The sequence below is a fragment of the Cyanistes caeruleus genome, chromosome 1, assembly GCF_971803275.1.
Source record: "Cyanistes caeruleus chromosome 1, bCyaCae1.hap1.1, whole genome shotgun sequence".
NCBI classification, from domain to species: Eukaryota; Metazoa; Chordata; class Aves; order Passeriformes; family Paridae; genus Cyanistes; species Cyanistes caeruleus.
This window is the reverse complement of record NC_141701.1, coordinates 42525209-42540545: the sequence shown is the minus strand read 5'-3', so window position 1 is coordinate 42540545 and position 15337 is coordinate 42525209. Positions and strand designations below refer to the sequence as shown.

At 40.3% G+C, this 15337-nt stretch overlaps 1 protein-coding gene across 6 annotated transcripts in view; it reads left to right on the top strand.

Moving 5' to 3' along the window:
* The window catches only part of MAPRE2 (microtubule associated protein RP/EB family member 2), a 98829-nt gene that overhangs the window by 72381 nt on the left and 11111 nt on the right, over positions 1 to 15337 (top strand). For all 6 annotated transcript variants that reach the window (XM_086888678.1, XM_086888669.1, XM_023921154.2 and 3 more), the window contains 3 exons: positions 1180 to 1325; positions 3260 to 3473; positions 14478 to 14617. In XM_086888678.1, coding sequence (XP_086744804.1) covers positions 1180 to 1325; positions 3260 to 3473; positions 14478 to 14617 — 500 coding nt within the window. The remainder of the gene's footprint in view (positions 1 to 1179; positions 1326 to 3259; positions 3474 to 14477; positions 14618 to 15337) is intronic.

Genomic DNA, 15337 nt, shown 5'->3' with positions numbered 1-15337 from the left:
GTTGTTGATAGTGGGCTGAACTCTTAGGTGAGATATGGACATTGTCAAAACTGTTGTGCACTAAAGGCACAAAAGTCTTTTTTGTAGAAGTAAAATTAAACTTGTCAGGGGTAATGGGGCAAACTTTTCCCTGCCCTGATGCTCAAGCACAGGGGCTGCACCCTCTACAGCTCTCTGTGGACGTTGCTGAATCTTTGCTGAGTATAAAGTGTTTTGTAGAAAACTCTTCTGAAGAAGAAAGAAAATTGCTTTTCCTTTGGTTTCCTTAAACATTTTAATCTTGATTTTTAAGCACTTGAGTGTGTCAACAGTAAAGGCTTTGCAAATGACAGTGGCATGATGCTACAGGAGGAAGTTCCCTGCATGCAAGAAATGCTGTCTCTATTAGCTAGCCTCAGGATGCTGGTTAGACATTTTGCCATATACTTCCTTCTTTGTTCTGGATTAGTTGTACATGCACGTCCCTACCCTCTATTTAAGTTCAGAGGGCTCTCAGAGTTAAACTTAGGAACCTGACTGTTTTGAGTGAGAACTAAAGCTGTCAGCCCAGCTTTGAAAGCTATGGGTGGACTACACTAGTCTGCTTATTTAAATGCCTTTAATGCATTTTAATGCATTTTAATGCAGGAAGTGAAAATCAGCAAGGATGTTCATTGCAGAGGGGTGGGAACTGACTAGTGTGTTTTAACAAGCTGGAGCCTTGCAATTAATTTTTTTTTTAATCATTAATAGAATCTTAAATAATTGTGTTGGACTTGCTTGGCATGTGGGTACAAGGACCAGAAGAAAGATGATCCTGGCTTGTTTGAATTCATGGGACTGTGGGGATTGAGGAAGCTTATTAAGAGATTTTCATTTTCACTGTTATCTTCTCATTGTATGGACAGTCCTGCTGTGTATAGGGACTCCAAGAACATCCATTTCACTTTGCATTAATTGAGGTGATTCCTCTCGGATGCTGCACAACAGTGCATTGTGCATCCAGATCAAGTGGAAAAGAAGCACTTGAACATGTCACTGCACAATGTACATTAGATAAGCAGGTCTTGGGTGCATAGTGTTAGGCTGAATTACAGCAGGGACTTACTCATCACTGTTGCTTTCTGCTAATGGCATTAAACACCATTTGGTCTTAGCTGGGTGCATCTGGATTAACGTCAATGCATTCTCTTGTTATAGGAGCAGCTTACTGCCAGTTCATGGACATGTTGTTCCCAGGGTGCATCAGCTTGAAGAAAGTAAAGTTTCAAGCGAAGCTGGAGCATGAGTACATTCACAACTTCAAACTTCTGCAGGCATCATTTAAAAGAATGAATGTGGATAAGGTAGGCATTCTGTATTTGTATTTTGATCACTATGTGTTTCAAAAGTTACATAAATTGTGTTAAATTAATAAATAAGGGAAACAAACTTCAAAATATTTCAAAATGTGCTTTTTCAACTTTCGGATGGAGAATGGAATTGTGAGTAGTGTATGAAAATGTTCTTGACCTTTCATCATCTGAAAAGGGTATTTGGGCATGAAAGAACAAGTTTGGCATTTGGCTCCATTTAGGTACAAATTGAAAATTGAGCCCATATGTCTGCTGAGGAGTTGTGCCATCTAACTCATTATATCTTAATATCAGAGACCCTTTGATAAAACACCAGGTGTCAGAAATTCCTTGTCATCAGTGAATCTTTATTTTTTGATAAGTAAAATTATTGGTTTCCTGAATTTCCAACAAAACAACTTGAAAATATGCTGTTCCTATAAGTATTCCATGTTTCTTGTCCAAAGCAGTGTTTGGGGAATTTAAATTATTCAAAAGCTGGGATAATTTACCCAGTGATTTAATAGATTGGGTAGCATATGGGATCTTGTAAAGTTAATAATAGAAGCCTCTGAGAAAATGCTTGTTCAGCTTTAAGGTATTTAGTTTATACTTGAATGTGTGAGTTTGACAGACTCACCAATATAAATTACTCAGTTGATAAAAATTAATTTGGAAGTTATGTTATCATGCTTATAGTTTTACACTGATGCACTGCCTATTTACCTTTTTAAGATTCTGCTCTGGCTTTTAGTGTTGCCTTATTCTGAAATTTAAACAGTCATAACAGAGGGTTCCTTAAGACTTCTATGAAAAACTGGAAAACCCTCATTTTTTTATGAAATGTTATGGTCACTTCTATTTACAGTGTGATTTGCTAATGAACCATTGGGAAGATTAATGTGCTAATGACTAATTGTCAATTTTCCTGTAGAGAGCAAATTTATCATGCCTTTTTAATGTAGAGTTAAGGTACAAATGGAATAACCTAAAAAGACATGCAAAATGCAATGTCAATTCTTGCAGAAGCATCATAGATTTATAAAATGCTGTACAGTTGTCTTAATCCTGAAGAAAAAATGAAAACCCTTTTCCAGCTGAAAACTCATAACATTCAAGAGGCACTAGGTCCACCTAACTTGGCTGTCTAATCAGTGGCATGAATTAAGCAAAGCTCCTCTGCAGTTGTAGTCCCTGTCTGCCCATAGTGTCTGGAAGCCTTGAGTGCTGTAATATTGGCTGAAGACACTTTTTGGAGGTTTCATGTCTGTGAAGAATTTCTAAAGTATTGATATGGAGATATCCTCATAGCCTTTCCTTTGTTTTACTAGAACTTGATAAGGCATTTAAGTTAACTTCTGCATGTCCACAAACTGTTCTGTGTATAGCTATATGTGGAACAGAAAAAAATTACAAGATTAAAACCTCAGGGTTTGTTCATCTGATGACCATGTGCTACCAAAATGTAGGTTGGTTTGAATTTTAGCATGTCTTGGAAAAGCTGCTGGGTTTTGTAGTTCAAACAGTAGGACAGAGAGCAAGAAACATCTGTCTGGAGTTTTTGAAGAATTGTTTGTTTGTAGTACATCAAGCTGTACCACATGCATTAAAACCAGAAATCCCTAGCAGGCTGAACATAGTGTTACTCCCAGAACAGTGTCATTCATCATGGGATGTACCCATGGGATATAAGGGAGTATCTCTATGGAACAACAGCTATAAAGGCTTACCTACACCTACTGCATTGCTGCTTCAAAGGCTGGGTTTTGTTTTCATTTTTAAGATCACTTGCAAATTCACCCTTTCTTTTAGGAACAAAATAATGGCAGAGATTTATTTGTTGATGCAGTTAGTAGATTTTTTTTAAAATAAGTGTGTATATGTCATTTTTTATATTTAAAAATATGACAGTGATGTAATATTAGATGTTAATATCTACCTTTTAGGTAATTCCTGTGGAAAAACTGGTCAAAGGGCGCTTCCAAGACAACTTAGATTTCATTCAATGGTTTAAGAAGTTCTTTGACGCTAACTATGATGGGAAGGAGTATGATCCTGTGGAAGCTCGACAAGGCCAAGATGCTCTTCCTCCACCAGATCCTGGTGAACAGATCTTTAACCTGCCCAAAAAGTCTCACCATGCAAACTCTCCAACTGCAGGTATTTTGCATCTTAAAGAATTCCATTTCTGTTTTTGAAGACAATTATAAACTATGGTCCACTCTACTTAAATACTAGTTTAAAATTATTTCCTTGGGTGGTTGTGCCGTTCTTTTTTACCTTATCATAGGCTTAGCATCTTGAGACAGCAGAAAGTTAACATCTTGTGTGCTCTGGTTCGGGCCAGCCCTACTGAGCACAGGGTCCTCTCCACTGAACCCCCTCCATGTAAATGATATGGACTCTGATAATGTCTGGTGGTGGAGACAAAGGCTTTTAACTATCCTGTTGCTGAATGTGGTATGTGCAAGTGTATTCAAGAACATTAAATGGAGTGTGTTCTTCTTTCACACCTCCATCTTTATGGTAAAATGCTTGCACAGGCTGATTTAGTTTTCACTTTTTATTCTGAGTAAAATGTTTCCTAATCTTAAAGGCTGACCAGAAGAATAAAAATTAAGTTATTTTTGGTTTTATGTGTGTTTATTGTTTGGGTATGCTAGTCTTCCTAACTGAAACATCTCAGTCTTCTAATTTTTTATTTTGTGCTTCTATTGGGTTTTGCTAGGATAGAGATAAGGCTTCAGAGAAGATTGGTGCTAAATTTTGAATTTAAAACCAAAACAGTGTTGGTAAGGCATGGATGTTTTAATTCCTGGTAATCAGTGCTTACACAGAGTCCAGGCTTTTTCAGTTTCTCATATTGCCTTGCCTACAAGCAGGCTGGGGGTGCCCAAGAAATTTGGAGGGAACACAGACAGGACAGCTGACCCCAATAGACTGAACAAATGATCCATAACACATGGCATCGTGCTTAGCCAGAAAAGTTGGGGGAAGAAGGAGAAGGATGGGGAGGGATGTTCAGAGTTTACAGCATTTGTCTTGCTAAATCACCATTTGATGGTGGTGATGGAGTCTGGCTTTCCCGGACATGGGTTAATTCCTGCCTGTCCATGGGAAGTGGTGAATGAATGGTTTGCATGGCTTTTGTTCTACCTATTAAACTGTCTTTATCTCAACCCATAAATTTTCTCACTTTTCCCCTTCTGGGTTTCTCCTGCATCTCACTGCAGGGCACAGTGAGTGATCAGCTGTGGGGGCTCAGCTGCCTGCTGGGGTTAAACCACAGCAGTGTTTCTGGAACAGGCCGAAGGACTAAACCTGATCTTTGGTGTTTATGTAATGTGGGTATGACTACTCACTAAGCAAATGCCATTTTCGTTAACTGAGGATTAAGTGAATAGGAGAGCAGCTAACATTTAAGAAAAAAAAGTCACTAAATAAGTGTTACTGGACATAGGTTCGTGCATATGGAAAGACACATGCACACACACCTAATTCCTTTATTGGTTTGTCCTGGGTTTATGCTAACTCATTCCTCAAATAAGGATTAATATTTAGCTGATTTTAAATCTGTGACCTGTCCTCTCGTGGGCTCGGATATGCACCACTACTCACAAAAGCAGGGACAGGTGTGAAGCATGAAGCACCCTCACTTTTAGGCCGCCTTGTGCTCTGGAATCCTACCCAGATTTCAGTGTTCTGCTTTGATCACTTTTGACTTCAAAGTGGGGCATACTTGGCCAGCTGCCTTCAGCTCATTAGTGCTTCCAGGAAATGGGGCACCTAATAGCAGCCCAGTGCTACTCTGGGCTTCTAAAGCTTGTTTACATCTTTGTTTTGCACCGTCTATGCCTGAACTTCTGAATTTCAGGGTCTGGCATGCTCCAATTTTCCATGTGATGTCTTGCACTCCCTTTGGAACCAGAAAACCCAAGTGCTTATGTCAAGATGTTGTCCAATTCAGAAATTTGAAAAGACACTTTTATTAAACACAGACTTTACTGTGCTTGTTAATTCTTCTTACATATATGGTCTGTTCTTCCCAAAGTCACAAATATGTCATCCAAATTAAAGCTGTGGAGGTGACAATCCTACAGAAATTGAATAGCTACTGGAGTGGAACCAGCCAGCTGATATGGAGGATAATGCAGTAATGTCATGTTGTGTTGTTTGTTGTACAAAGAGCATGTCCTGTGCCTCCCCAGCCTTTGTGTGGGATTGTACAACTGAGACAGTGTGATGAGTTTTGAGAAGATCCTGTAGCTCTGAGAGTTAGCTTTTTCATGGAAAACTTCCTTCATTATTAACTTAAGTATTCTCCAGAAGTATGTCAGGCAGGACACTAGTTTCATTTCTGAGCTGAGGATGGTGGAGTAAAGACATTACATGATGCTGGGTGAAATAAGCGCTCCAGCTTTTCTTGCTGCTTGCATTTCACAACAGAACTAATTCAGTTAGGTGTCAGTCATTGCATGGGTTTACTGAATTCTGGGTGAGTACATTGTCGTGGCACTAATGTATGGTGCCTTTGTAACTTGCCTCACCCCGTCACAGAGCCTGCACATTGGAAGGAATGAGAGCCTTCACTGATGCTCCAGGAGGAGTTCTGTATGCATCTGCAAACTTGTGTGTGCCTCATCTCCTGCTGTTTGGGAGTAAACTGGGGTGATGCAGGAGCAAGTTCTGGGCAGCTGGGAAATTACCATGAAAGATGTGCTTCTGTACCTCTGTCGTCCACACTTAGCTGGAAGTGAAGGAGTATTCATTACAGCTGCTATAGGAACCATAATGTAAAATCCAGGATATTGCTGGCCTTCTGGGCTGCAAGTGCACATTACTGGGTCATGCTGAGCTTCTCATCAACCAACACCCCAAGTCCTTCTCAGGGCTACTCAATCCATTCTCCACCCAGCCTGTGTTTGCCCTGACCCAGGTGCAGGACTTTGCACCTGGCCACGTTGAACTTCATGAGGTTTGCACAGACCCACTTCTCAGGCCTGTCAAGGTGCCTCTGGTTGGTGTCCCTTCCCTCCAGCACATGGCCACACCACACAGCTTGGTGCCATTATTCATTTGTGCAATTTGCTCTACATTAATATTGAAGTTTTGAAGCTTTAATACTGCCTAGTCAGTTCTTTAACAAAACAAAAGGAAGCACAAGTGAGAAAAAATAAAGAACCCAGAAGATCTTTCAGCATAACCTGAAAGTTTTTAAACAGCATGCAGTGGCCATACCTACATGTTTGCATCTATTGTTTGGTGTTAGAAGAAAACAGATATATGGGTACTCATTCATATTTGGGGTTTGGCAGGCTTTAAAATACACCTATTCTAAACTGATTAGATATATGTATTTCTAAAGGAATAATTTACTTTAGCTACTAGCAGTTTCATTTCAGGTGATTCCTGTTGCTCCATGGAGTAACTCTTCCAATGCCCTTTGACAGAGTTTTGGGCTTGAGTGATTTAGGAGATGATTCTTGACTATTCATAACTGCTTTATAACACTGTTCTAACAATGTATTTTCAGTAGACTAAGATATATGTCCTTGAGTTAACAAGTGGCCAAATCCTTAAAGGTTGCTCTGAAGACTTATCCAGAAAGGTACTGGCATGAATAAAAATTTGTTTTGATATTTTAATCAGACTCTAAAGCTTGATGGGATGCCTGGTATCAGGTAGCTGCTTCCTGTACCTGTAAAAGGATATTGACCTGTATCTCTATAAATGCAGAGCGTGGTCTTTTTTTAATTTGGAAAACAAACACTTCTAAAACAACCCAGAATTTGAGAACTCTAAAAATGCATGGCTTTTTATGTTAATTGATGAGCAGGCCAGCAGCCATAGCCCTTCCCATTCCAAAGGTGATCCTAGTGGGGAGTCAGCGCAGGTCAAGGATAATTCAGCTTGGAAATGGAAGCGTAAATAGGTCCTTACAACTAATCTGCTGTGCCACCCTCACACTGCCTTGTCCCCTCCTTCAGAGATGGAGCTGATTTGTGGCTGAGCCGACGGTGGTGCCGTGGGTGGATGGGCTTGGTAACGCGCCACAGTCTGCTCCTAGAAACAGTAGGAGCAGCAAGGTTTCACCAGGTGAATGCAGCTCCTGGGTGGGGAAATGGGGGTCTTTTCCTCCTTCAAGGAGCAGCACAGACCACTGCTGTAGGTTCTCTGGCAGCAGCACCACAGCTGCTTTTAGATCTAATGCCATCTGCCAGCCCTGAGCCAACTTTCGATCTCCTACAGCCTCCGCTCTTCTCTAATGCAGTGGTAAACAGCCCACAGATGTAGAGTCAGAATTGCGGTACAGGATTAAAATATTAGGGCACTGTTGTTTGTGCCAGTTCTAATGCTCCCTGCGGGAAACAGCGGAAAAGGCTTCATCTGATCAAAATTGAAAATAGTGATCAGGTTGTCAGGATTTTAGCTTAGTGTCTTACGTAAGTATTCCCGCATGTCAGAGCAAATCTCCATGGAGCACTCTCTAGTGTATGGGTGTGGGGTGTCAAAAATACATGCTTAATAAATACAGCTTAATAAAATTAATTATTTACATTTAAGCTAAAAATGTGAGAGGTTCTTAGATCTGAAGGCTGTTAGATTTTTTTAGTTTGAAATATTCAGTGAGAGCAGGATGACTAAAGCAGAGCTGGAAAATACTGGAGGATCACATGAGGGCTAAAAATACTCAGGCTATGACAGGGAGAATAACCAGGGCAGAATGAACTGTTTGTGCATGAATGCATTATATATAATGTGCCATCGAAAAGGCAATTGCACAAGAGAAATACTGATTTTCTGTAGGGAAATGGTATATCCTGCTGTGACAGATGTGCTGTAAATTAATTTTGAGGGATAAAAATACTCAGCAAGACCGGTTTTTATTTTAGCAGCTAGTGGTACAATTAGCACTCCTGGGAGACTAGAGAACTCCTAATGCTTTATTTTTTTTGCTTTCCACCAAGACTTGCTACCTTTTTCCCCAGTGACCAGCAGTAATTGTTGGCAATGGCAATCTCTGCTTGCAGTGTGTGGTGCTCCAGGACAACGTGGCAAGCTGGACATGGAAAGAACTGCAGGGTGACAAACTGAGAGTGTTTCCATCCCTAGTTCATACAAGGCCAAGGAATTACACTAACTGAGGGGAACAGCATGTGCAGTGACAGTGCCGGCCTGGGAGGTAAACTGCCTCTGCTGTAATGCAAACACATCTCCCCTGCCTGCCAGCATGAGGAGAATTTAATTTTTAAACCCACTGAGCTCGAGAATTTCAAGCAGGAAGCAACGCTGCTTGCAGTGCAGGAGCCAGGGCCATTTTTCAAGAGAGGTGATTGTGTTTGGAAAAGCAGTGGTGAAAATGGCTATCTTAATTTTCAGTGTACTATGGGTGTGGTTTGAGAGTCTGTGGTGCACAAATGTTTGCACATTCTTTCGTTTTTCAACATGCATTTCTTTACAGATATTTTTTCAGATTTTCCTTTTGAGACTGCTTTCTCCTTATAGCTAAGCAGACAGTGAGATTTTAGAAAACACAGGTTTTCAAGGGCACTTGAATTTTTAAATTGTGTTCTTCTGTTAAGCCTGTGGAATGGTTTCATCCATTGAAGATAAATGTTTGCTTACTTAAAAATATTTCTAGAGCAAATAGAGGTTTCAGTTGAGAAGTAGTAGTTGTTGATTATTTTAAATAATAAAATGTTGGTTATTTTAAATCTAGAGTGAAGTCCTCACTTATGATGGGGGGAAAAGCTTGGTCAGTTCCCTTGTATCAAATCTTGTACTAAAGACAAACTGAGGCAGTCATGCTGTCAGTAAAACTTCCATTTGACAAGTGGCCTCCTTTACTTGGATAGCTCTCTTGAAATTGTGAAGTTTCAGGTACTCATTTTCTCATTTATGAGAAGTACTCATACTTCTCTTTGCTAGCTGTCTGGCAGAGAGGATGAATGCAGAGCTCACCAGGCTGTACTGGACCAGGAGCAGTGAAGGTTTGGGGAGCTGAGAGGACAGAAGGGTCCTGCCAGCCAGGGCAAAATAGTACCACAGTATAATTCAGACAGCTGAACCACAGCATATTGGGATTCGGAAAGTCAGATTTTGTCTGAGGTCATTTAATTCCCATTAAGTATCATTTGTCATCACTTATTTCATTAAGTGTCCCTAAATTGTCCATTTTCTTGTGTCCTGGTGTGGCTACAATAATAAGAGTGTGTGAATATTAATTAATCTACTGTTCTCGCTCTCTTGGTTTAAGTGGGTGGAGAGTTTAGCTTGTGAAGAAATTACTGTGGCCTCTTGTTGGGTTTGGTTTTTCTCCTGTGGCATGAGTCAGGAATATTCTTTTTATGAAATCCTTTAATTTGACTAAAATAGACTGTGAGTGATTCCCAAATTCCACTGAAGCAGTGGTTGTGTGGGCTCAGCCAAGTCTTGTGCTTGCTCAGGGCTTCCATTGCTCTCCACATTCTCCTCATGCACGTTCACACTGTATTCATGCATGTGTTTCCTTGAATTTTTGCATAAATATTTAACAGCATACTAATTACTCATACAGCTTCAAGGAAGATTTCTCTCTAAATGTTAAATAGGTCTCTTGTCTACAAGACTGTGCCTCTGATGCAAAGAGAACTGGAATTTGCAGCCTAGCTTTTTTGTACCCAAACCTGCACAGTGCCAACAGCCACCGTTTCATGTTGCAGAAGTGTGCATCTCTTTGTAGAACTTAGGTATTTAGCAAAAAGAATAGTGAAGCTGAAACTGTGTGGGATACATTTAATTATGGTGGACTGACTAGTAATTGTTTCTGGAGTACCACAGATGGAAACCTCTAATGCACTTCAAAGCTGGCTCATTTTAACTTAATTCAGTACAAGAACAGAACAATTTGTCTTTCAGTTGTGAATTTACTTATCTCTGCTAGTGTTACGTGGGCAGATCCAAGAAGTTATCCAGGTGCTAATTGAAACAGCTGCAATGCTGTTCACAAAAAAATTCTAATTGGAACCCTGCATTGACCTAAAATCAGATCATGCTGTCACAGAGGTTCTCACAGAACAGTGGAGGTGGGAAGACACCTCTGAGATCATCCAGTCAAACTGTTCTGCTGAAAGCAGGGTCACCTTGAGCTGGTTGCCCAGGACCACATCCAGTCACATTTTGAATGTCTCTGGGGCTGGAAACCCCTAAAACTCTTTGGACAGCATTTGATAACTCTCAGAGTGAAGATGGTTTTTCTTACATTTAAATGGAATTTCATGTGTTTCATTTTGTGCCCATTGCCTCCCATCCTTTGGGGACCTCTGAAAGGAGCCCGTTTCCAACCTTCTTTGCACTTTCTCTTGAGGTGTAGATAAGATCCCCGCTGAAGCCTCTCTTCTCCAGGCTGAACCAACATACCTTTCTGACCTGGCTTGTACGTGAGGTGCTCCATTCCCTTAGTCTTTGTGGCCTGTTGTTGGACTCTCCAGTTCATCCATGTCTGTCCCATCCTGGGGAGCCCTGAACTGAACCCAAGCATTCCTCATGTGCCTCTCCAGTGCTCCATTCCTCATGTGCCTCTCCAGTGCTGACTAGAGCGGGAGAATCACCTCCCTCTGCCTGCTGCTGATGCTCTTCCCAGCACAGCCCAGGAGTCTGCTGGCCTTCCCTACTGGAAGGGTGCTTTGCTGGCTCATGCTCAACTCAGCGTCCTCCAGGACCCCCAAATCCTTTTTGAAAATCCCAAATTTTCTGCCACAGTGCTTTCCAGTTTTTTGGCTGCCAGCATGTTTGGGGGCACAGGGATGTTGCTTTCCAGGGAAGGGCCCTGCATTTCTTTTTGAACATCAAGAGTAAGCTTGAAGATGAATTAATAATGGTAAACAATTATGTTGCTGATTACAGTGCAATTCTCTCACTGATCAGGGAAAAGAGATTATTGGATACTTCTTACCCAAAATACCTGTATAAAATTCCATGCTTTCTCAGAGTGTGTAAATGGGTTATATATAAATATTTTCATGGAAGATATGATGTTGGAAAGAATTTAAACTGTTTGGGTTATGTAGTCCCCCTGAGCAGTGCATTAGGAGTTATTCTATTATTGCACTAATTGACTGCAAAACCACTGCTCAACACCAAGTGATTAAGTCTATCAAGATCTTTTGTCTCTGTTTAGATATCTGGCTGTTTCAAGTACTTTGCATTACTCTACCGACCAGCATCCTTTAATTATTTTATGAAATTAGGCTTCTGCTAGAATGGAAGCTTCTGAGCTGATTATAAAACTGATGCCTTAGAATAAATGTACAGTACAGCTTTTTTTTTTCCTCCAGGAAATTTTAAATTAGAAATCCCTAAGCATTCTCTGTTGCAATTAAGTTCCATCCAGCTGTCGCTGATACCTCCTAGTAACCAGTTAGCTGTTTTTTATCTGTGTTACTGAAATTGGAATATTGTGGTCATTTAAGAGCTGATCCTGAGCAGTGGAGCAAAAGTTGATTTCTTTTGATTTGTCTGGACTTTTTAAAGCTTAGTGGCACTTTGCTGTAGAAATTCAAAAGGCTTTGTTGTTTTCAAAGGAGGGCAGAGTATAATGCCACTTATCAGTGCTGCAGGCACTGGGGCTGAGGCTTGCTCAGCACACTCTGGGAGAGCACCTCAGCTGCAAATTAGAGAGAATACCTTGGGATCAAATGTTTGTGCCTGCTCTTCCCTTAGCTCTCTCTGTGCCAGCTTTAAGGATTTTACATTTCAGTTGATACCCTTAACCTGCATCTTGTAGTTGAATTATAATTAGGGTACAAGAAGTAAATGTTGATGCTTTGGTCATTAAATAACTTGAGATCCAACTAGAATGCTAGAGTCAAAGTGATTTTATTTCATGTGTGTGTTCTTATTGCATATTTTGACACTGGTTTGCTTCTGTTTATCTGCTAATCCAAATGAAAATTATTTTCCTGGCTTAGAACATTTTAGCAATCCTACTCTAAAGCAGCTGATTTTTAAGTTAGTCAAAATACAGGCTGAAGCTAGAAAGCATTGAAGGCAGAATGCTAAAGTTTAGGCAATTTCATTAAAAAAATAGAAAAAAGGTCTTGGCATTTTTAGTGTTTTTCAACAAATGATTTATTCTTTGCTGATCTAAGTATGATGTGAAAAAAGTTTCATTTCAGACATATACACAACACTGAATTTTCCCAGCTTTAGCAAGCCTGTGTACTATATCTGAAATCTTCTAGAGAAGAGTTTGTATATGCAATAGACATGGAAGCAATTGGAGTCACCAGTTTCTAAAAGAAACAAAACCAAAACAAAATCACAAAAAAAAAAAAACCAAACCAAACAAACAAACAAAAAAAAACACCAAAAAAACCCACCATTATGGGTTTTTTTTCCCTGTCTTATATTGAGAATAAAGAGCATTAGAAAGGGAGAATGACTATCTTGCACAGAAATGTTTACACATGCTAACTGAGTTATCAAGTTGTTTGTTTGTGTTCTGTTGGCTTTAGGTGACCCAGTTAATACAGAGTTATCCGTAGGGGTGGGAGGAGATGCTTGCTACAGAGGGAGGCCTGTGACTAAATCAGGAAAGCTTAAGCTTGATTAAATAACCCATTGCTGCTCTCCTTTTCCATCACTTTCCAGCTCCTCCAATGAACCACTGTCACAGTTCTAGGTCAATGAGACTCTATGAGCTCCACAGTCTGGGCATATGGACAGCCCCACAGGCTGTCTCTTCCTCTCCCTGCCTCCTCACAGTTTCTTCCTATTAATGGCTTTTTTTAAATACATTTGTTTTACAAAGAATTGCTTTATTAAAGCATTGTCTGACACTGGGGATACATTGTGGAAATGACAATTTATAACAATTTGTAGTATGCCATAAATCAGGTAATCCTATGGGAGGAGCAGCTGGCGAGGTTTGGGGTGGAAGGTGGCTGCTGAGAAAGCCGGGGCAAAATCCTTCTGAAAGTGGGGGACAGCAAGCTCAGAGTTCAGCTGGGAGCTGGGTGCCTGCTGGATTAGGGCTCTCTCCCGAGTGGCTCAGGCTTCAGAGCACCGCAGCATTTGGTGGTGGAGGATGGCATGGAACCCATCAGCACTTTTGGGCAACCATGTTTTGCTCTTTGTAGGAAACAGTGATGAACACAGGTGCTGCCAAGCAGGACCTCTGATTCACATGCCTGCTTAATAAATCAAGTCAAATAGGCTGGAGAGAGGCTGGGTTTCTGTTTTCTCTTCTTAACCAAACCAGTTTCTGTATCAGACATCTGTCCAGTAAATCTCAAATGTATTCCTTGTTGGAGGGAATAAGGAAAAGGCCGAATCTGTGCTTGTGGGAGCTGAGGCAGAGGGAGAGCCGTGAGCCAGGCATTCGTGCATGGGCTGAGTGACTGTATCGAACAGCCAGCAGCAAGAAATAAAAGATGGAGAGGCACAGCAAGGTGTGAGGAGCTGGCAGGGAGGTTCTTGTGAAGGCTCTGCAAACACTTTCACACAACTCTTGCTCTGCTTGGGCATTTATGTGCCGAGTCATTGTGGAAGCATTTATCTGTATGCACTCATTACTTGCCATTTTTGCTGGTGAAGATGTTGCTCCATGTTCTGGCAGATTCGCAGCTCAAGTAATTAAATAGGAAAACCTAAGGAGATCAAAACATATCTTCTGGTCACTGTGGCAAACTGTGAGTTCACCAATGGGTTTAATTCTGCTCTGAGTTTCAATGCCCTTGTCTCAGGGATGGATTACATTTGAAAATGAAAAAAGCACAGAGGTAGTTTAGCTGAGTTTATTTCAGCTCTGTTTTTCTCCAGGGGAATTGAGGATAGCTATGTGTGTTAAGTAATGAGCTGGGGGAACACTCTCTGAATGGCATATTTTTTCTAAGCTGAAAGCTGCTCAGATCTAAGGGAACTTTTTATTCCTGGTTTGACATTGTTTGTTTTGGTTTTAGAGTTACCTCACTCTCAGTAGCAAACTCAGATTGGTAGGAAATGTGTTTTTTTCTTTCCCAAGGCATAACAGCAGTGGAATTTCCCCTACTGTCACCTTGAAGTAAAAGAGAGGATGGATGGCTTTAAAATCAATATTTGTGTTTCAGTACTAGATTAATAGGAATGCATTTATTAACAGAGATCAATCTTGTTTATTATTTACTTATTTATTGTGTTTTTCAGGTGCTGCTAAATCCAGTCCAGCTTCTAAACCAGGATCAACACCTTCTCGCCCATCTTCAGCAAAAAAAGCTGCACCAGGCAGCTCGGCATCCAAATCAGATAAAGATTTGGAAACTCAAGTCATACAGCTCAGTGAACAGGTAAATTTGCTTTAGGCACAAAAGTAGATGCATTCATTGTCGCAGGCAGGCATGAAATCTAATATTGTCTTCTGATGAATGATGCTCTCCAGAATTATGAAGGGACAGAAGTGGAATTAGTTCAGCTGGGAAGAAAAAAAAAAAAAAGAAAAAAAAAGAGATTTATTGTGAAAAATAATGTCTGGCGGACATGATTGATTTTTGTATTTTAAAATTATTATCTTAGGAGTCACAGGTAAGTCTTGCTGAAGCATGATAATGTTATTAGATGTTGAAATACATCTTTTATTTCACCTGGTTAGGAAAAATCTGAATAGTGTCTTTGCTCTTGTGTATTACTGGTTTGAAATAAATAATTTAATATGCCTGTGGAGAAAACAAGTCTATTTGTCATACCAAGGTTTCAAGAGATTTGCAGTTAAAGTGAGACAAGAACATTGTGCTCTGCTTTCTGGAAGGAAGGTGTTAAAGAAGCTAACACACCATTTTCATTTAAAAATCTGATCTACCTTTCTGAGAATACTTAGTTATATTATAAATAATGTTCTGCAATATAATTTAAAAGGTTCAGAATTTCTGTAATGTTAGGAATGTAAGGGCTTCGTTTTTGTTTATGCTCTGGAGCTTTACATCATTCTCTCATTTCTGAAGTGCAAGAATGTGTGCACTGGACAAGAATAAATACCTGCATCTGGCTTAAGGCTGTGCTGTCAGAATGGT